The 22,128-nt window shown below is 53.0% G+C and overlaps 1 protein-coding gene across 3 annotated transcripts in view; it reads right to left on the reverse strand.

Moving 5' to 3' along the window:
• ZFR2 (zinc finger RNA binding protein 2) overlaps positions 1–22,128 on the reverse strand; it is a 69,162-nt gene that overhangs the window by 20,074 nt on the left and 26,960 nt on the right. For all 3 annotated transcript variants that reach the window (XM_054539351.2, XM_054539349.2, XM_054539347.2), the window contains exons 2-7: positions 10,761–10,971; positions 9,672–9,786; positions 7,678–7,896; positions 7,321–7,574; positions 3,306–3,488; positions 1,066–1,243 (exon numbers count right to left, since the gene is read on the reverse strand). In XM_054539351.2, coding sequence (XP_054395326.2) covers positions 1,066–1,243; positions 3,306–3,488; positions 7,321–7,574; positions 7,678–7,896; positions 9,672–9,786; positions 10,761–10,971 — 1,160 coding nt within the window. The remainder of the gene's footprint in view (positions 1–1,065; positions 1,244–3,305; positions 3,489–7,320; positions 7,575–7,677; positions 7,897–9,671; positions 9,787–10,760; positions 10,972–22,128) is intronic.

The following is a 22,128-nucleotide window of genomic DNA, read 5'->3' on the forward strand; positions in this document are numbered from 1 at the left end:
GACGTGGTGGTGCACACCTGTAGTCCCAGCTACTCAGGAGGCTGAGCTGGGAGGATTGCTTGAGCTCAGGAGGTGGAGGCTGCAGTGAGCTATGATCGCACCTCTGCACTCCAGCTCGAGTGACACAGTGAGACTGTCTCAAAAACAAAACAAAACAAACCATGAAAAAAGAGTTGTCGTGGAGGTAAAGTGAAGCAATGCGCACAAAGCAGTGAGCAGATGCCTGGCATTGAATCCTAGTTAACGCGGGTCAGCTCTGACAGCTGGGGCTTTGCACGCAGGGAAGGTAGCGTCACAGGTGGAGGGGCGTGAGGATTCCACCTTCGTTTCCTGCTACCCACGTAACTCTGATTCTGAGCCCAATTTGTTCACTGTGAGCACCAGGGCGTACAGGGGAGCACAGTGGAGGTGGCAGCCCAGGGAACCGTGTAGGTGCAGGGTGAGGGCTTCCAGAGAACCCCAGCACCCGGCACCAGGCCAGATTCTACCAGAAGAGGCCAGGCGCGGTGGCTCACGCCTGTGATCCCAGCACTTTGGAATGCCAAGGCTGGTGGATCACTTGAGGTCAGGAGTTTGAGACCAGCCTGGCCAACATGGTGAAACCCTGTCTTTACGAAAAATACAAAAATTAGCCGGGCGTGGTGGCGGGCACCTGTAGTCCCAGCTACTCGGGAGGCTGAGGCAGGACAACTGCTTGAACCTGGGAGGTGGAGGTTGCAGTGAGCCGAGATCGCGCCACTGCACTCCAGCCCGGACGACAGAGCGAGGCTCCATCTCAAACCAAAACAAAAAAATTCTACAGGAAGAAATGGCAGTACCATTTTATTGGTTCTGTCAGCACTCTCTGGAAATGGTCTCAAAGGGTCTCCAAGGTTCAGGGCAGTGTGGGCCAGTGGGAGGCCACCTTGCTCTGCTGGAGTAAGGGAGAGACGGCACCAGCCAGCCCCTCACCACCCCCGGGGAAGACATGATGAAAATCGACTGGATGGTAGATTTTCTCACGAAACTTTGACTAGGCGGCCAGGGCTCCGGTGGGTACGCGAACACGCACGCAGACACACGTACCCTCGCATGAGGCCTTCGAGACCACGGGTTTCCTGGCCAGTGCTGGCCTGCTCGAGGCACACACGCTGGGGCCAGTGGGGGACGTGGGCTTGGCCTCTGCCCCGGGGGGGCTCTCCGTGGCCGGTGCAGGCTCGAGGGTGGGAATGGGCTTCCCCAGTTTGGCGTGCAGCTTGAAGACCTGCAACAGACAGAGCCGGGCTCTTGTGTGAGGGCCGCTCCCAGCCTGATGGCCTTTTTCAAGAGGCAGGAAGGGCCTCCACGGGCGTGCAGCGGGAGTGTGGGTGGGCCAGTCCCAGGGACCCCCCCTCTCTTCTCTCCTCCTGCTCTCTGGATATCACCCACTCCAGAAGGCCCTTCCCAGGGGCCTCCTGCCTTGCACATGTGCTTGTGACTTCCCTAGCACTGTGATACTCCTCTAGTGTGTGAGCATGTGGCTCACCAGCTCACACGGACGCTCTTCCTCCTCCTCCACCACGTGGGCTGCCAGGTGGGGCCGTTTCTCAGCCTCCCAAGCCCCAGCCTAGTGCCCCCTGACTGCCCGGGACTCAGCATGTGTGGATGGATGGTGGGTATGCACGTGTCCCTGGACGGACACCCATGTTCTGCACGCACGTGTGCACGTGGTCACATCCGTATTCTGGCCGTGCCCCATTCTCAGCACCTCCAGGTGCAAGGCGCTTCTGGCAAAGGTTCCATGTGCACAGGGCCGCTGTGTGTGTGCTGGGGACCGTCTCAGACACACTTGCCAGCTCCGTCTCTGACACGCGCTGCACGAGATCTGCCCTGTACCCCCAAACCCCACAATGGGCAGCAGGGCCTGCCTGACCCCCAGACCAAGCCCCAGCCTGTGGGGGTGACACCTGCAGCTCTGCCCCACCGGCCCCTAGCTCTCCGGTCCCCAGGCCGGTGAGTCTCCTTCCCCCGTTTCTCTGCCCCGCTCCTTCCCTCCTCCATGCCTCCCGGCTCATTTCTCTTTCCCCCGAGGGTTCACACAGGCCCTCAGCAAGCTGTCCTGAGCCGAGCCAGGGAATGAGGCCCTGGATGAGCCTCCAGGCAGCTGGGGGAGAGAAGCCAGGTCCTCAGCCAGCCCTCCCAGGGTGGCTCAGCCTGACAGCCCAGGCTACAGCACAAGCCGGCTGTCCCCTCCCTGCTCTCGGGTGGGGACTCCATCCCCTCCCCGCCGAACATGATGAAACCCAGGCCTCTTTTTTCTTTTTTTTTTTTTTTTTTTTTTGCGACGGAGCCTTGCTCCATTGCCCAGGCTGGAGTGCGGTGGTGAGATCTCAGCTCACTGCAACCTCCACCTACCGGGTTCAAGCAATTCTGCCTCAGCCTCCTGAGTAGCTGAGATTACAGGCACACACCCCCCACGCCCAGCTAATTTTTGTATAGTAGAGACGGGGTTTCACCACGTTGGCCAGGCTGGTCTCAAACTCCCAACGTCACGTGATCCACTCGCCTCGGCCTCCCAAAGTGCTGGGATTATAGGCGTGAGCCACCATGCCCGGCCTAACCCAGGCCTTTTCAAGGCCACAGGAGAACAGTGATATTACAGCAGGGAGTGTGAAGAGCAAGACTCAAAGGGAACACAGCATTGGATCTCATCACAGGGCAAGCCCTGTCTGTCACCACGCCTGAATACCAAGCTTTCTTGGAAGTCCGGGTGTGAGTGTCTCGGCCACTTCATGTTTTTGTGCAATGAGCAGGAACCCTTTATAAATGGAAAGGAGTCCGGGCGCAGTGGCTCACTCCTGTAATCCCGGCACTTTGGGAGGCTGAGGCGGGCAGATCACTTGAGGTCAGGAGTTCGAGACCAGCCTGGCCAACATGGTGAAACCCCGTCTATACTGAAAACACAAAAATTAGCCAGGTGCGGTGGCGGGTGCCTGTAATCCCAACTACTCAGGAGGCTGAGGCATGAGAATTGCTTGAACCCAGGAGGCAGAGGTTGCAGTGAGCCGAGATCGCGCCACTGCATTCCAGCCTGGGGGACAGGACAAGACTTTGTCTCAATTAAAAAATAATAATAAAATGAAAACTAAAATAAAATAACCGGAAAGGAGTTTGGATCCTTGAAGATGAGGACGCATGGGCCGGGGGGGCTGGCCCTTGGGCACGCTCCACTTGGGAGGCTTCTCCCGGCTCCCTCTGATCTCCCCAGGTACCTCTGTGGGTCCCAAGTGCTGACCTGGGGGCCTCCTCCCCAGGGGTGGCAGAGCCTGGGCCGGGCGGGGCCGTACCTTCTGGTGCTTGGCTCCCCGGATGTGGGCCGCGTAGGCGTCCGCCCCGGTGCAGGACACGGCGCACAGGTCGCAATGCAGCTGTGCCTGCACCCCGCGTGGGCTCCCGTTGGGCTGCACGCCTGTCTTCTGGGCCGCCTCCTTCTTTCTGTGCTTCTGCCCTCCTAGATGTTCCCGGTAGGTCTGCGGCAAGGGGTGAGAGGCAGCCTGGGCGGGGGTTTGCACACTGGCCACTGCCCCCTCCCCGGCTTAGTGCACGGGAACTCAGTGGTAACAGAGGCCTGCTGTCCCCAACCCTCCATCCCCTGGTGCCATGGAGGTTCAAGTGTCCCTTTATTTTTCTTATTTTTATTTTTTGAGACAGAGTCTCGCTCTGTTGCCCAGGCTGGAGTGCAGTGGCGCGATCTTAGCTCACTGCAACCTCCGCCTCCTGGGTTCAAGCGATTCTCCGGCCTCAGCCTCCCAAGTAGCTGGGACTACAGGCGGGTGCTGCCACACCCAGCTAATTTTTGTATTTTTAGTGGAGACGGGGTTTCACTATGTTGGCCAAGCTGGTCTCGAACTCCTGACCTCAAGTATCTACCTGCTTTGGCCTCCCAAAGTGCTGGGATGACAGGAGTGCACCACCGCGCCCAGCCTATCTTCTTACTATAGACTTCTCAATTTTTTTTTTTTTGAGACAGGGTCTCACTCTGTCGCCCAGGCTGGAATGCAGTGGCGCGATCTCAGCTCACTGCAACCTCTACCTCCTGGGTTCAAGTGATTCTCCCGCCTCAGCCTCCCAAGTAGATGGGACTACAGGTGCACGCCACCACGCATAGCTAATTCAAGTATCCCTTTATGAAGCCCACGTAACAAACCCACAGGCTCAGACTGCTAGACATAAGGCTTCTTCCTTCTTCTGGAATTCAAGGAGTTTCTTAGGAAAGCATGCTCCATGCATCACACGTTCCTTTTGGGGGCTGCTGTATACAGAAAATTCTGACTTCAGAATTCAACCTCGGAAACCAAGTAAGGGCACCTGCTGCCCAAAGGATAGTCACGTACACTTCCGTCTTAGGAAACTGCTAATAGACACAGGGGCTCCACCCGGAGGAAGCCACCGTGAGTCACAGGCCTACGCATCCGGTACTACTGGGCCCAAAATATCTGATTGCGTCTGGGGAAGCGACAGCCAAGCCCTTAGGCATAATCCTGGGTGTGCTGCTTAAAATCCCGAAATGAAGCCAGTCACAGACAAGACATGGCAGGTGGGCCACGAAACCAACACGACCTGACAATGCCAAGAATGAATGTTCTGCAGACTGAAAAATGCCCCTGAAAATACTGGGGCACACTGGGCACTGCCCCCTCACCTGCAGGCCACCGGCTTAGCGCACAGGAACTCAGTGACATTGTCTGGTTTTAGGGAAGAAAAATAGGACCTGGGAGAGGCATACATTTTACTGTATGCATGTTCTCTGGAACTTAGGAATCTTTTTTTTTTTTTTTTTTTTTAAGACAGAGTCTCGCTCTGTCGCCCAGGCTGGAGTGCAGTGGTGTGATCTCAGCTCACTGCAGCCTCCGCCGCCCAGGTTCACGCCATTCTCCTGCCTCAGCCTCCCAAGTAGCTGGGACTACAGGCGCCCGCCACCACGCCTGGCTAATTTTTGTATTTTTAGTAGAGATGGGGTTTCACCATGTTGGCCAGGCTGGTGTTGAACTCCTGACCTCAGGTGATCCTCCCGCCTCAGCCTCCCAAAGTGCTGGGATTACAGGCATGAGCTACCATGCCCGGCCTGGAATTTAGCAATCTTGAACCTCATAAATATATTACCTAAGCAATAGAATAAATACGCATCCCTGTGCACACATACTAACTTAGAAAGAGAGACTGCCTGTGGAATAGAGAAGACTCTGGAAGGATACACACCAAGATGCTACCGCTAAATCATTTCAGGGTGGAGGGATTATGGGGGATTATAGGTAGGTTTTTGTGTGTGTGTGTGTGTGTGTGTGTGTGTGTGTGTGTGTGTGTGTTTTGTTGTTTTTTGGGGGGTTTTGTTTGTTTGTTTGTGAGACAAAGGGTCTCACCCTGTCGCCCAGGCTGGAGTGCAGTAGTGTGATCATAGCTCACTGCAGCCTCGGACTCCTGGGCTCAAATGATCCTCCCACCTCAGCCTTCAAAGTGGCCAGGACTATAGGTGCATACCACCATGCCCAGCTAATTTTTAAATTTTTTTAGAGACAGGGTTTCACCCGTGTTGCCCAGGCTGGTCTCGAACTCCTGGGCTCAAGTGATCTACCGGCTTCAGCCTCCCAAGGTGCTGGGATTACAGGCATGAGCCACCACGTCCGGCCAATAGGCTGTCTTTGTGCATTTTTGGCGTATACTGTAGTAATTAGCCACGTGAGCTTCAACACATCTTGGTTTGATTTCTGCCTGGGTCACTAAAACTGACCCTGAGTTCCTCAAAGTACTGACCCTTTCTGAGCCTCTGGGATTTTATCTGCCACACAGAGATGCTAGCCACAAGGCAGATATAAGGATTAAAGAACCCACACGGGCCTGGCGCAGGGACTCAGCTTGTCATCCTGGCACTATGGGAGGCTGAGGCAGGAGGATTCCTTGAGCTTAGGAGTTCGAGACCAGCCTGGGCAACATAGTGAAGCCCTGTATCTACAAAAACATTTTTTAAAAAAATAGCCAGGCATGGTGGTGTGCACCTGTAATCCCAGCTACTCAGGAGGCTGAGGTGGGAGGATCGTTTGGGCCCAGAAGTTCGAGACGGGCCTGGGCAACATAGTGAGACCCCATCTCTATTGAAAATAAAAAAAATTAGCTGGGCATGGTGGTTCATACCTGTCTCAGCTACTTGGAAGGCTGAGGGGAGGATCACTTGAACCCAGGAGGTGGAGGCTGTAGTGAGCTGTGATTGCAGCACTGCACTCTAGCCTGAGCAACAGAGCGAGACCTTGTCTCCAGAAAAAACTCAAACTTCTATCTGAGCACTCTGCAAAGAAGGCCAGGGTCTCTCCCAGCATGAGACGCAGTGGAGAGCTGCTGGGGGAAAGAGTCTGAGACAGGGAAAGGGTGATCTGGGGCGGGAGGGGTCCTGAGCAGGGACCGGCCCCCGATCCCCAGCTGGGTCAGGGGTCCTGATAACAGTGTCCTGAGCCTTCCCACACCTCTCCAGAGTCTGTGATTGCAGACTCCGTGTCTCTCCGCGGTCCAGAGCTTTCTTTCAGAGTATTAAAAACAAAAGAAGATCAGGGTGTGTATTTTGCAAAGATAGAGCTCTAGGGTCTAATTATCTTTCCAGGAAATGAGCACACGATCTCAGCTGGGTGATTTGCAAGCTTTAAAATCTCAAGCTCGTGTGTTTGATAGTCTTTCACGTATGTCCCAAACAAGCATTGCCACCTGCAAGCACACATGCACACACACACGGCCGCATGCACACACATACACATGCAGGCATACATGCGCACACATACAGACACGCACGCACACATACATGCACACTCACGTTTGCACACACATATGCACACATATACACGCATACACACACTTGCACACACACAAGCGCATGCACACACATACACATGCAGGCATACATGCGCACACATGCACGCACACATACATGCACACTCACGTTTGCACACATGCACACATATACACGCATACACACACTCACACTTGCACACACACAAGCGCATACACACACATACACATGCAGGCATACATGCGCACACGTACACGCACGCACACATCCATGCACACTCGCATTTGCACACACATATGCACACATATACACATGCATAAACACACGCACACATACACACTCACACTTGCACACACACAGACACACAAGAGCTTGCACACACAGGCACATGCATACACCATGCAAGTTTAACACCAGACCTTCTTTCAGCAGGCAGCGACCCTGACCACCCCACCGGCGCCCACATTCGGGTTCAGACGTTGGGGACAGAGAGGTCCCTGGGGCCTGCCCATGGCAGGAGGGCGACTGACCTGGGGGCCAGCGCAGCTGATCTTGCAGATGTCGCAGTAGTGAAGCTGGAGCTGCCTGGGCCCGGCCTTGGGTCTCGGCAGCTTGCTGGGAAGCGGTGGCTTCGAGTCGGCTCTGGGGCTGCTTCCAGAGCCCGCAGGCGTGGGCGGCGGGGGCAGCTGCTGCGGGGGTCCCACGGGAGGCGGGGGCTGCGCTGGAGGATAGAAAGGGCTGGCGGCGGAGTACACCGATGCGTCATAGCTCTGGTAGCTTGGTGCTAAGGAGCAGAGAAAACAATGAGTCGGAGGGAGATGCTGATTCCACTGAGTTGAAGTGGGGACCGACGGGCAGACCGCCTGGGCAAGGAACGCTGGTCTTACCCGTGTAGGCGGCGCAGGTGGGACTGTAGGTGGGCGGGGGGTAGGAGGTCACGATGGAAGCCGAGGACTCGGGCTGGACGCCTGTCGCCGTGGGGTAGGTGTATCCCGAGGACAAGGCGCTCGCTGGCTGTCCGGACTCCGCTATGGGCGCCTGCTGTGGGGGCTGAGCGTGGCTGTGACCGCCATGGGGGCTGGGCTGCCCGCAGGCCTCTTGGGTCCCTAGGGGACAGGCACAGGCCCTCTGCAGAGCCAACCCCCACCCCACTGTCCTTCACCTGCGGATTGGCCCCGGACTTAACTGGCTGGAACACGCTAGATGTTTAAGCCAGGACCAGAGGCCAGAGCCTTAGGCCAGGTGCTGGCAGCGACTCGCAGATGACCTTGTGCCCACCTCTCCTTTCCAGAGCCCAGCTTCTCTCTCCTGCCATGGGGGAGGAGGGCTGTGGGTGCCCTAGAGGAGCTCCTCTGCGTCTCCGGCTCCATTACCCACAGAGCTCACCTCCTGCCACCCCGGGAAAGCTTCCTTGGAAAAAACGTTAGCTGCATTTTCGGTCCTCGCTTTCCCTCATTCATGGGCCCACACCTGGCAGAGATCCCAGGGCCCGTCTGAGCAGCCAGCCCTGAGGCTCACCTGCAAATCTAGGATGTTTTTATTATCATTATTATTATTATTATTTTTGTTGAGTCGGATTCTCACTTTGTCACCAGGTTGGAGTGCAGTGGCGCGATCTGGGCTCACTGCAAACTCCGCCTCCCAGGTTCAAGTGATTCTCCTGCCTCAGCCTCCCGAATAGCTGGGATTACAAGCATGCGCCACCACGCCCGGCTAATTTTTCTATTATTAGTAGAGATGGGGTTTCACTATGTTGGCCAGGATGGTCTCGATCGCTTGACCTTGTGATCCACCCACCTCTGCCTCCCAAAGTGCTGGGATTACAGGCATGAGCCACCGCACCCGGCCTTTATTTATTTATTTATTTATTTATTTTTTTAGAGACAGGGTCTTGCTCTGCTGCCCAGGCTGGAGTGCAGTGGTGCGATCACAGCTTACCGCAGCTCAGTTCCTGGGCTCAGGCGAACCTCCTACCTCAGCCTCCTGGGTAGATGGGACTATAAGTGCACACCACCATGCCTGGCTAATTTTTTTGCATTTTTTGTAGAGACGGGGTCTTACTATGTTGCCCAGGCTGGTCTCGAACTCCTAGGTTCAAGCAGTTCTCCCACCTCGGGCCTCCCAAAGTGTTGGGATTACAGGCGTGAGCCACCATGCCCGGCCTCTAGGATGGTTAACATGTAACTTTCACGGGGTGCAGTGGCTCACGCCTGTAATCCAGCACTTTGGAGGCCGAGGCAGGCGGATCACCTGATGTTAGGAGTTCGAGACCAGCCTGGCTAACATGGTGAAACCCCGTTTTTACTAAAAATACAAAAAATTAGCCAGGCATGGTGGCGCGTGCCTATAGTCCCAGCTACTTGGGAGGCTGAGGCAGGAGGATCATTTGAACCCGGGAGGCGGAGGGTGCAGTGAGCTGAGATCGCGCCACTGCACTCCAGCCTGGGCAACAGAGCGAGACTGCATCTCAAAAAAAAGAAAGAAAAGAAAAGATGTAACTTTCAGGCCGGGCATGGTGGCTCACGCCTGTAATCCCAGCACTTTGGGAGGCCAAGGCGGGCGGATCACGAGGTCAGGAGATCGAGACCATCCTGGCTAATACTGTGAAGCCCCATCTCTACTAAAAATACAAAAAAGTAGCTGGGCGTGGTTGCAGGCACCTGTAGTCCCAGCTACTTGGGAGGCTGAGGCAGGAGAATGGCATGAACCCAGGAGGCGGAGCTTACAGTGAGCCAGATCGCACCACTGCACTCCAGCCTAGGCGACAGAGCGAGACTCTGTCTAAAAAAAAAAAAAAAAAAAAAAAGGAACTTTCCCAAGGTTTTCCTGTGCTGCAGGGAGTGTCTCCTCGTTCCCAGCCCTGACCCTGCAGATGGCTCACCTGGCTGGCAGGAGTCTGTGGCTGTCATGTGCCCAGGCTGGAGGGCAGGAGGCTGGAAGTAGGGCCTGTCCTCATAGCTCCTGGCAGCTGCTGACTGTCCGTAGCTGTAACTGTCCTATGTGGGGGTTTCGGCAGGAGAGAGACAGAGAACGGAGGAGAGCAGCTCAGGCGGTGGGTGCGACGTGCCCTGGCCACACTACACTCTGCACTTAGTCCTTCCTACAGCGCTGGCTCCTAAGCATCTGCCCAGGACCAGGCCCTGGCCTGGGGGCAGGGGGCAGGGGGCGTGGTTGACACAGCAGCTGTCATGGAGCCGACACTAATTTCCAAGAGTTTGACTGCAATTTACAAGAGGACGCTCGGTGTGGCAGGAGAGGGTGGGTTTGCAGAGAGAAGCCCCCAAGGCCTTGGCAAGGAAATGGAGAGGGGAGGAAGAGAGTGGGGTCAGGTGGGTGCTGAGCTTGGGTGACAGGGTGGCCTCTGATGCCGTTGACCGACACAATCTGGGGACGAGATGCGGGTGGCAGGGCTGGGGAATTGGAGCATGGTCACGGGTGACATCTTTGTGACACCAAGTGGGAACACAGTGGCTGGATCTGCAGCCTGAGTGCCTCAGTTGGGAAGGTGGGGTCGTCAGCACCCAGGTGTGCCCCACACACCACAGACTCCCTCTTAGAAGGTAGGAACCCAGAGCGTGGGGAAGATGGGGTGAGTCCTGGTCTCTCTGGGCCCGGGTGGCTGAGGCCATCTGCCCTGGCCAGGGAGGGGTCCTCCAACCCAGGTGACCCTCCTTCTCCTTCATAGTCACTGCTGAGGCTGGGACAAAGCTCTGTGCGCCATCACTGTCCCCACTGCCCCGACATGGAGGTACGGATGCGGCCTGTCCTCGAGAGCCGTGGATTCTTTCGGAAGCGACTCTGCCCTGATTTCTCCCCACCGCAGGTACGCAATGCCAGCAGAAGGGTCCCGAAGGAAGGATCACGGTTAAGAGGCCTGGGAGAAGGAGTAGCTGCGGGGAGCCCACCGCTCTCACCCAGGCAAGGCAACCCACGTTTCCCGGCAACGCTGGTCAAAGAAAGGACTGGATACCTGGTAAGTAGCCATAGTGGTGGCCGTGGGGATGGGCTCCTGGGGTCGGCTGCCATAGGCGAAGTCCTGGCCGGAGTGGGGCTGGTATCCACCGTACCCTGCCGGGGCAGCTGGGGGAAAGGCTGGGTTCGTGGCAGGGTCCATCCCAGGAGTGGGCTGTGCAGTATAGCTGGCCCCCACAGTGGGCAGGGGAAGGGTCGGAGGCTGGGCGCTAGAACCACAAACACACACCAAAGCCCCACAGGGGTTAGAGTGAGTTCTCAGGTGCACTGAGTTGATGGTGTCAATTCCAGCCACCACCGGACCTAAGCTGCCCTGCTTGGTGGAGACCCTCCTAGGAGCCCAGGCACAGCCGGAAGCACTTTCCACAAATTAACACCATCTCACAACAACGCTGTAATGCTGGGATTATCATTGCACCCAATTTACAGATGAAGAAACTGAGGCACTGTCAGTGGCAGAGGTGGGACTCGAACCCATCTGAGTTCTGCTTTGCAGATGATCTACTTGTGTAGCAGGGCTTTTTCTCCACGTCAAGATTCTCCAAAGAAAATTGAACTTTTTTTTTTTGAGACAGAGTCTCGCTCTGTTGCCCAGGATGGAGTGCAGTGGCGCGATCTTAGCTCACTGCAACCTCCGCCTCCCGGGTTCAAGCAATTCTCCTGCCTCAGCCTCCCGAGTAGCTGTGACTACAGGTGCCCACCACCACACCCAGCTATTTTTTTTTTTTTTTGTATTTTTAGTAGATATGGGGTTTCACTGTGTTAACCAGGATGGTCTCAATCTCCTGACCTCATGATCTGCCTGCCTCGGCCTCCCAAGGTGCTGAGATTACAGGTGTGAGCCACCATGCCTGGCCAGAAAATTGAACTTTAACAGTACAGTGTCTGGCTGGGTGTGGTGGCTCATGCCTGTAATCCCAGCACCTTGGGAGGCCGAGGTGGGAGGATTGCTTGAGCTCAGGAGTTTGAGACCAGCCTGGACAACATAGTGAGACCTCGTCTCCACTAAAATTAAAAAAACAAACAAACAATTAGCGAGTGTGATAGTACATGCCTGCAGTGCCAGCTACTCAGGAGGCTGAGGTGGGAGGATGGCTTGAGCCCAGGAAGTAGAGGCTGCAGTGAGCTATGATCTCACCACTGCACTCCAGCCTGAGCAACAGAGTAAGACTCTGTCTCAAAACAAACAAAACAAAAAACAGTACAGCTGTCCCTCAGTATCTGCAAGGGTTGAGTTCCAGGACCCCCTCAGATGCCAAAATCCATGGATGCTTGAGTTCCTGACATAAAACGATATGGTGTTTGCATATAACCTAAACATATCATCCCATATACTGTAAATCATCTCTGGATTACTTACAATACCTAATACAATGTAAGCACTATACCAATGGCTGTTACATTGCATTGTTTAGGGAACAATGAGAAGGAAAAACCCCATATGTGTTCAGTACAGACGCATTATTTTTCCAAATATTTTCCATCCGTGGCTGGTTGAATCCATGGATGCAGTGCCCATGAATGCGGAGGGCCAACTGTATTTTCTCTTTAAAACAAAATTTTTTTTTTGAGAAAGGGTCTCGCTCTGTCACACAGGTTGAAGTTCAGTGCTACGATCACAGCCCACTGCAGCCTCAACTTCCCAAGCTCAAGCAACCCTGCCTCAGCCTCTGAGTAGCTGAAAACACAAGTGTGCAACCATGCCCAGCTAATTCTTCAAAAAATTTTGGTAGAGGTGGGGTCTCACTATGTTGCCCAGGCTCTGACTGTATTTTTTTAACAGAACAAGTCAGTCCACCTGAGTATTAAAATAATTACTTTAGTTAGCAGTAAACTAATAACTCTTCACTAAAAAGAATGAGTCTCTGTAGGGTTTGCATGGTGCCGAGGCCTTTGTCCACATGGCCTTACTGACTCTTCAGAGGACGTGCAGCACCATCGCTCCCCACGGTCTAGACGAGAAAACCTCCAAGGAGGACCAGGGGCTCACGTCAAGTGCAGGGGCGGGTTCAGACCCAGATCTTTCTGACCCCAGTGCCCCTTGCTCGGCTAAATATCAGCCACTCAGTAGACAGTTTGGGAGTCTAAAAGCCCATTTGCCAGGGAAAAGTATCAGTAAAGATTTTAGCCCAATACCACTGTGGATATATATTAAAAAGTGAAACTCCAACCCCATAGGGGAAGGAGCAAGGTATGAGGGTCATTTTGGGGAAAATGGATTAGAAGGCAAAGAGGCTCTACACCACCTGGCCCCCAACCGGTCCCTGCTGCAGACTCCTGCCAGCCAGGTGAGTCATCCGCAGTGTCAGGGCCGGGGACAAGGAGACATTCTCTGCGGCACAGGAAAACCTCATGAAAGTTACAGCTTTTTTTATTTTTTGAGACAGAGTCTCACTCGGTCACCCAGGTTGGAGTGCAGTGGCGCAATCTCGGCTCACTGCAACCTTTGCCTCCCGGGTTCAAGCATTTATTCCTCTAGCATTTTCACACACTCGTCCTGAGTGTCCACATGCTGGACACTCATGAACACCATGACTATGACACCTGATGAACACCATGACACAGATACCCGATGAACACCATGACTGTGGCACTCGATGAACACCGTGACTGTGGAACTTGATGAACACCGTGACTATGGGACACTCGATGAACACCGTGACCGTGACACTCGATGAACACCGTGACTGTGGAACTTGATGAACACCGTGACTATGGGACACTCGATGAACACCGTGACCGTGACACTCGATGAACACCGTGACTGTGGAACTTGATGAACACCGTGACTATGGGACACTCGATGAACACCGTGACCGTGACACTCGATGAACACCATGACTGTGGAACTTGATGAACACCGTGACTATGGGACACTCGATGAACACCGTGACCGTGACACTCGATGAACACCGTGACTGTGGAACTTGATGAACACCGTGACTATGGGACACTCGATGAACACCGTGACCGTGACACTCGATGAACACCGTGACTGTGGAACTTGATGAACACCGTGACTATGGGACACTCGATGAACACCGTGACCGTGACACTCGATGAACACAATGACCGTGACACTCGATGAACACCATGACTGTGGAACTTGATGAACACCGTGACTATGGGACACTCGATGAACACCGTGACCGTGACACTCGATGAACACCATGACTGTGGAACTTGATGAACACCGTGACTATGGGACACTCGATGAACACCGTGACCGTGACACTCGATGAACACCATGACTGTGGAACTTGATGAACACCGTGACTATGGGACACTCGATGAATACCGTGACCGTGACACTCGATGAACACAATGACCGTGACACTCGATGAACACGACTGTGACACGCGATGAACACCGTGACTATGGACACTCGATGAACACCATGACTGTGACACTCGATGAACACCATGACTGTGACACTCGATGAACACCATGACTATGGGACACTCGATGAACACCGTGACTGGGACACTCGATGAACACCGTGACTGTGACACGCGATGAACACGACTGTGACACTCGATGAACACCGTGACTGTGGGACACTCGAACACCATGACCGTGACACGCGATGAACACCATGACCGTGACACGCAATGAACACCATGACTGTGACACTCAATGCACACGACTGTGACACTCGATGAACACCGTGACTGTGGAACTTGATGAACGCCATGACTATGGGACACTCGATGAACACCGTGACTGTGACACTCAATGAACACCATGATTGTGACATTCAAACACCATGACTACAGACATCTGGTGAACACCATGACTGTGACACACAATGAACATGACTATGACACTTGACGAACACTATGACTGCGACAATCAATGGACACCATGACTGTAACACACGATGAATGTGACTGTGACACTTGATGAACACCGTGACTGTGACATGCGATGGACACCATGACTGTGACACGCGATGAACATCCTGACAATACATTCGATGAACACCGTGACTACTGACTTTTGATGAACACCGTGACTATGGACACTCAATGAACAGCATGACTACAGACACCTGATGAACACTACGACAGTGGCAGTACTCCTGTTCCCACACTCCCTCCCATAGGTGGCTATGAAAAAAACAGAACTACAGAGCGAGTGCTATCCAGGCTGCACTGAGCACCGACGGATGAGCCAGACGAAGGTGGAGGGTTCCATGCGGGAGCTGGGGCAGAGCAGAGCTGGCCTCAGCTGTACAGCCCTTGCTGGAGACCACCCCAGCCCCTCACCCTCCTCCCTCCTTAGCAGCATCTCTTTGTCCTCCTGGCAGCCAGAGAGGGGTCTTTTCAAAGTACAGCCCTAACCATGCCATCTCCTGCTCAAAGCCCTCCCAAGGCCCTGCCACAGCCACATCCCACCGATCCCATCCCCCGGTGTCTATGGCTCCCCTCCCCGCTGCCTGCAGGTGGCTGCTCAGTGACACCCTGGGATGAGCCCTCCTGGAGCCCCTGTGGCCTGACGCTGATCAGCCTCTGTCCCCTGGTCCTGCTTTTTCTTCTTCCTGGCACCACCCAGTATACACTGCACGTCTGTTCACAGGCCATCTCCTCCCTGGTCCCAATGCCCTGAGATGCAGGACCAGCTGCAGTTGCCCAGCTGTCTCCCCGGGCTGCGGCACGTGGCACGCAGCAGCGGCTCCGTGCACATCCAGGGAGGTCAGGCACATGTGCTGAACGGCGCTTGTGTTGGGGAGGGCTCTGTTAACCACCTCAGCCTGTTTCTCCAGATTCTTCTGAAGTACCAGAAATCGGCAGCTCTACAGAAGGATGGACATGTCCCCTGGGACCACACACGCTCTGATCTGCACCATCGTGGGATGTTTTCATCTCTCCCAGGAAAAGCAGAAGGGCCCTATCCATAAAGAAGAAACATTCAGATTCCACAGATCGGCCAAATTGTGGGATTTGTGTTTCTCTTCTGGAAGTCTCAGAGACTTTATTGGCCAAAAAGTCGATTAGGAAAGTGGTCCAGGCCGGGCACGTGGCTCACGCCTGTCATCCAGTACCTTGGGAGGCCAAGGCAGGCAGATTGCCCGAGGTCAGGAGTTCGAGACCAGCCTGGCCAACATGGTGAAACCCCGTCTCTACTAAAAATACAAAAATTAGCCCAGCGTGGTGGTGTGTGCCTGTAGTCCCAGCTACTCAGGAGGCTGAGGCATGAGAATCGCTGGAACCCAGGAGGCGGAGGCTGCAGTGAGCTGAGATCGCTCCATTCCACTCCAGCCTGGGTGACAGAGCGGGATTCTGTCTCAAAAAAAAACAAAAACAAAAACAAAAAACAAAAAACCAAAACATGATCAGTAGCTCTCTTAATCTCCTTGGGGATGACACTTCTTTTTTATGACAAAATATTTCAAACATAGAACCACCTAACAAACACACATCACTGAGATGGGTAAGTGCTAATGTTTGGCTGTATTTGTGTCAGAGCTTATTGTTTAAATACATAGAGAGAATTGAAGCCCCACCTGGATCCTATTCCTTTTTCTTCCTCCCTAGGGTTGGTAGCTGTCTTGTCTAATCATAATTCTTTTACTACATATGTATGAAGGTTTTGTTTGTTTGTTTCAGAGACAGGGCTGGCTTTGTTGCCCAGGCTGGATGGAATGCGATGTCACCATCACAGTTCACTGCAGCCTCTCGCTCCTGGGCTCCATATGAATCTGTATACAACATGGTGTTGTGTTTTTCAGTTACACGTGTGCAAAATGATGTTCTTGTTGTGCATCTCACCCTGCAACTTGCTTCTCCAATGCCCGGCAAACCTTGTCTGAAATGTACTGATACAAGTCCACGCAGTTCACTGATTTTAACTCCTTCTTCCCTACGCTGTCCTCCTACCTGGACAAAGGGTCCTCTGCCCAGGCCCTGCATCTTAGAGTTTCATTGCCCAGTACAGAAGCACCAGCCACATGTGGCTGAGCTCTTTTTTGTTTGCTTGTTTTATTTTACTTTTTTTTTTTTTTTTTGAGACAGTCTTGCTCTGTCGCCCAGGCTGGAGTGAAATGGTGTGATCTCGGCTCACAGCAACCTCTGCCCCTTGGGTTCAAGCAATTCTCCCACCTCAGCCTCCCAAGTAGCTGGGATAATAGGCACCTACCATCAAGCCCAGCTAATTTTTGTATTTTTGTAGAGACGAGGTTTCACCATGTTGGCCAGGCTGGTCTTGAACTCCCAACCTCAGGTGATCTACCCGTCTCAGCCTCCCAAAGTGTTGGGATTACAGGCATGAGCCACTGCGCCTGGCCTGATTGTTTTAGATATGAGGTCTTGCTCTGTCGCTCAGGCTGGAGTGCAGTGATGTGATCATAGCTCACTGTAGCCTCGAAACTCCCAGGCTCAAGTGATCCTCCTGCCTCAGCTTCCCAAGAAGCTGGGACCACAGGCATGCACCATCACCACACAAGGCTAATTTTCTTTTTTGGGGATAGAGATGGGGTCTTGCTATGTTGCCCAGGAACGACCTCCAACTCCTGGCCTTATGCGATCCTCCTGCTTCAGCCTCCCAAAGTGCTGGGATTACAGGCCTGAGCCAGGCTGAGCACTTAAAATACGGCTCGTGCAGCTGAGGAACAGAATGTTAAATTTTAAAATTTGTTTCATTTTAGTTAATTTAGATTTTAATGGCCATGCATGGCTAGAGGTGACCGGGGGCCAGCATAGATCTAGGTCACGCTGGTCACTGCACAGATCACAAACACACACACGTGTGCATGAGTCAAGAAGCACATGGTGACTCGGTGCCTTGTTTGCTCTAGGTTGGCCACGGTTCAGGCCCCGGGAGACCCAGGCCCCATCTCTGGCTCTACACCATGAAGGCAAAAGGTGACCACGCCAGAATGCTTGCAAAGTTTGAGGATTCTGCCTCCCAACTGCAGGGAGAGCTCCAACGTGGCTTCAGAGGGCAAGGAGGGTCAAGGAAAGACCACCCCCTTCGCAAACCCTCCTGTTGGGAACACGGCCGGCAACGGGCCTCACTCCTCGGCAGGGCCATGGGGCCGTGGCCTTCCTCTTCTGTGGGTCTGATTTGTGGTCTCAGATGCACCCATGGATCCGTGTGTTCAAAGCATGGTTCTGGGCAGCTGAGGAGCATTTTGTAATATGAAATAACCCACAGGTCAGGTGTGGTGGCTCACTGCTGTAATCCCAGCACCTTGGTAGGCCAAGGCAAGAGGACTGCTGGAGCCCAGGAGTTCAAGACCAGCCTGGGCAACATAGCCAGACCCTGTCCCTACAAAAAAATAAAAATAAATTAGCCGGGTGTGGTGGAGCGCCTGTAGTCCCAGCTACTCGGGAGGTTGAGGTGGGAGGATCACTTGAGCCCAGGAGTTTGAGACATAGCCGGACCCTGTCACCACAAAAAATAAAAAAAATTAGCTGGGTGTGGTGGGGCACCTGTAGTCCCAGCTACTCAGGAGGTGAGGCGGGAGGATCACTTGAGCCCAGGAGTTTGAGGCTGCAGTGAGCCATGATTGCACCAGTGTACTCCAGCCTGGGCCACAGAGCTGGACACTGTATCGAGACAGAATCTCACTCTGTTGCCCAGGCTGGAGTGCAGTGTCACAATCTTGGCTCACTGCAACCTCCACCTCCCACTTTCAAGCAATTCTCGTGCCTCAGCCTCCCAAGGATTACAAGCGTGAGCCACTGTACCTGGCCAAAATCCATAATACTCTTAAACTTGTAGGTCTGATGTGTCACAGGTAAAGCAGAGTGACTTTTTTTTTCTTTTTTTGAGATAGGGTCTGGCTCTGCCACCCAGGCTGGAGTGCAGTGGCATGATCATACCTCACTGCAGCCTCCAACTCCTGGGCTCAAGAGATCCTTCCACCTCAACCTCCTGAGTAGCTGGGACTACAGGCGTGCACCACCATGCCTAGCTAATTTTTTTATTTTGTGTAGAGATGGGGGTCTTGCTGTGTTGGCCAGGCTGGTCTTGAACTCATGAGTTCAAGTGATCCGCCCGCCTCGGCTTCCCAAAGCATAGGAATTACAGGCGTGAGTCACTGTGCCCGGCCAGAGTGACTCTACCACAGCAACTAGAGAGACCCTGAGCATTCGAATTGCAAATTGATGTTTGGAAAATGTTAGACAGCATGCAATTCAATTTTTAAAGCAAAGAAACCCTGTAGCTGTATATAATTTTGATCTAAAAACTTGAGTCATTACATTATCTTTTCCATTTTGCCTGAAAAAATAACAGCTTTATTGAGATATAATTCATTTCCCGTAGAATTCAACCATTTAAAGTATAAAATGTAGTGGTTTTTAGTATATTCACAGAGTTGTACAATTGTCAGTTCAATGCATTTCAGAACTTTTTTTTTTCTTTTTTTTTTTTTCTTTTTTTTTGAGACAGAGTTTTGCTCTTGTGTTCCTGGCTGGAGTGCAGGGGCACGATCTCAGCTCACTGCAACCTCTGCCCCCAGGGTCCAAGTGATTCTCCTGCCTCAGCCTCTCGAGTAGCTGGGATTGCAGGTGCACGCCAGCAAGCCCAGCTAATTTTTTGTATTTTTAGTAGAGACGGGGTTTCACCATGTTGGTCACGCTGGTCTCGAACTCCTGACCGCAGGTGATCCACCTGCCTTGGCCTCCCAAAGTGCTGGGATTACAGGTGTGAGCCACCGTGCCCTGGCCCATTTCAGAACATTTCGTGACCCCACAATGAAACCCCAGCAGAAGGGAAAATGTAATGGTGCAGCCATTGTGGAAACAGTCTGGCAGCTGCTCGAAAGCTAGAATTATCTCATGACCCAGCAATTTCACTCCTAGGTTCCTACTCAAAGGAAAAGAAAGCAGAGGCTCAAGAAAGTATTTTACACCAATGTTCACAGCAGCACTGTTCACAGTGGCTAAAAGGTAGGAGCAACCCAACCGTCCATCAGTGGATAAATGGGCCAGGCGCGGTGGCTCATGCCTGTGATCCCAGCACTTCGGGAGGCCGAGGTGGGCGGATCACTTGAGGTCAAGAGTTCGAGACCAGCCTGGCCGACATGGTGAAACCCCATCTCTACTAAAAATACAAAAAATAAGTGGGCCTGGTGGGGCGCGCCTGTAATCCCAGCTACTCAGGAGGCCAAGTTGGGAGGATCACTTGAACCCAGGAGGCGGAAGTTGCAGTGAGCTGAGATCGCGCCACTGCACTCCAGCCTGGGAGACAGAGCAAGACTGTCTCAAAAAAATTGGATGAATGAACATAACGTGGTCCATCCACACAATGAAATATGACTTGGCCTTAAAAAGAAAGCAAGTCCTGGCCGGGCACGGTGGCTCACGCCTGTAATCCCAGCACTTTGGGAGGCCGAGTCGGGTGGATCACGAGGTCAGGAGATCGAGACCATCCTGGCTAACACGGTGAAACCCTGTCTCTACTAAAAATACAAAAAGAAATTAGTCGGGCGTGGAGCAGGCACCTGTAGTCCCAGCTACTCAGGAGGCTGAGGCAGGAGAATGGCGTGAACCCGGGAGGCGGAGCTTGCAGTGAGCCGAGATCGCGCCACTGCACTCCAGCCTGGGTGACAGAGCGAGACTCCGTCTCAAAAAAAAAAAAAAAGAAAAAAGAAAAAGAAAACAAGTCCTGACATAGGCTACAAGGTGGATGAACTGTGAGGCCGTCACGCTCAGTGAGAGAAGCCAAGCACAGAAGGACAAATCCTGTGTGGTTCCACTCCTAGGAGGTCCCTAGAGGTGTCAGATTCACAGAGACAGAAAGTAGGATGGAGGGATGCCAGGAGCTGGGGAGGGGAAGGGGAGTGAGTGTTTCACGGGGACAGAGCTTCAGTTTGGGAAGATGAAAAAGTTCTGGAGATGGATGGTGGTGACGGCTGCCCAACCACGTGAATGTGCTTAATGCCACTGAACAGTGCACTTGTTAATAAAATGGTAAAACTGGTTAATTTTATGTTATCCAGATTTTATCATAATAAAAAGCAAAGAAACTTCATATCCACTACCAATCACTTCCCCTCTCCACCCATCTATCTTGCCTTTTAACGTTAATAGAAATTTCTGAATATTATAGGAAAGTAACTTTTAAAAAAACATACAAATGAAGTTAACTTTTCGATGTTTTACTTCCTTTTTTTTGAGACGGAGTCTCGCTCTGTCACCCACACTGGAGTGCAGTGGTGCGATCTCGGCTCACTGCAACCTCCACCTCCCGGGTTCAAGTGATTCTCCTGTCTCGGCCTCTGGAGTATCTGGGATTACAGGCACCTGCCACCACACCTGGCTAATTTTTGTATTTTTGGTAGAGACGGGGTTTCCACCATGTTGGCCAGGCTGATCTCGAACTCCTGACCTCAAGTGATCCACCCGTCTCGGCCTCCAAAAGTGCTGGGATTACATGTGTGAGCCACTGCGCCTGGCCCAATGTTTTATATTTAAATTGCATTTATGATGAAGACATATTTAATTTTTGCACATTTGTGGTTTAATGGCGTCTTGTGGTTGAATCCTTTAGATGAGTCTTTCTCAATTGGGGTTCCAGCAGAGAACGAGGCCTGGTACCCAGAGGCCTCCACGTGGGGAAGGAATTCCTCTCCCTCCCTGGAGTCTGGAATGGAGCTCCCTGTGGCCCACCCCCGGGAGACTCAGTCTCTGCAGTCTGAGTCTGTGCTCTGCAGTTTCCAGGCAGAACCCTGATTGGGAAAGGGGGCTGCAGGGTTGCCCCAGGTGGCCATGGTCAAGTACCACAGGCTGGGTGGCTTCAGCAACAGAGACTTCTTTATTCTCTCACAATTCTGGAGCCTGGATGTCCTAGATCAAGGTGTCGGCAGGGCCGGTCCCTCTGTGGCTTGCAGACGGCGGTCTTTGCCCTGTGTCCTCATGTGGTTGTCCCTCTGTGCGTGTCTGTGTTCTAATCTCCTTTTCTTGTAGGGATCCCAGTCAGATTGGATTAGGGCCCATTCTGCATTGAGCTAAATTGATTAAGTTGAATTCATTTCAACTTAATTCTCTCTTCAAAGACCCTGGCTCTCCAACTGCACCCTAGACTGGGCAACATAGTGAGACCCTGTCTCTACAAGAGAATTTTTTTTTTTAATACAGAAGTATAAAGGGGGGCCAGTCATGGTGCCTCACACCTGTAATCCCAGCACTTTGGGAGGCCGAGGCAGGAAGATGGCTTGACCCCAGGAGTTTGAGGCCAGCCTGGGCAACATAGTGCTACCCTATCTCTATTAAAGAAGAAAACTTTAAAAAAAGAAAAAAGAAAAAAAAAAGGTAAAACTGCAACATGGTCCCTACAAGGTCACACCTTTGTAATCCCAGCACTTTGGGAGGCTAAGGCAGGAGGACTGCTTGAGCCCAGGAGTTTGAGACCAGCCT

This window comes from Pongo abelii, chromosome 20 (genome assembly GCF_028885655.2).
Source record: "Pongo abelii isolate AG06213 chromosome 20, NHGRI_mPonAbe1-v2.0_pri, whole genome shotgun sequence".
In the NCBI taxonomy this organism is placed as follows: Eukaryota; Metazoa; Chordata; class Mammalia; order Primates; family Hominidae; genus Pongo; species Pongo abelii.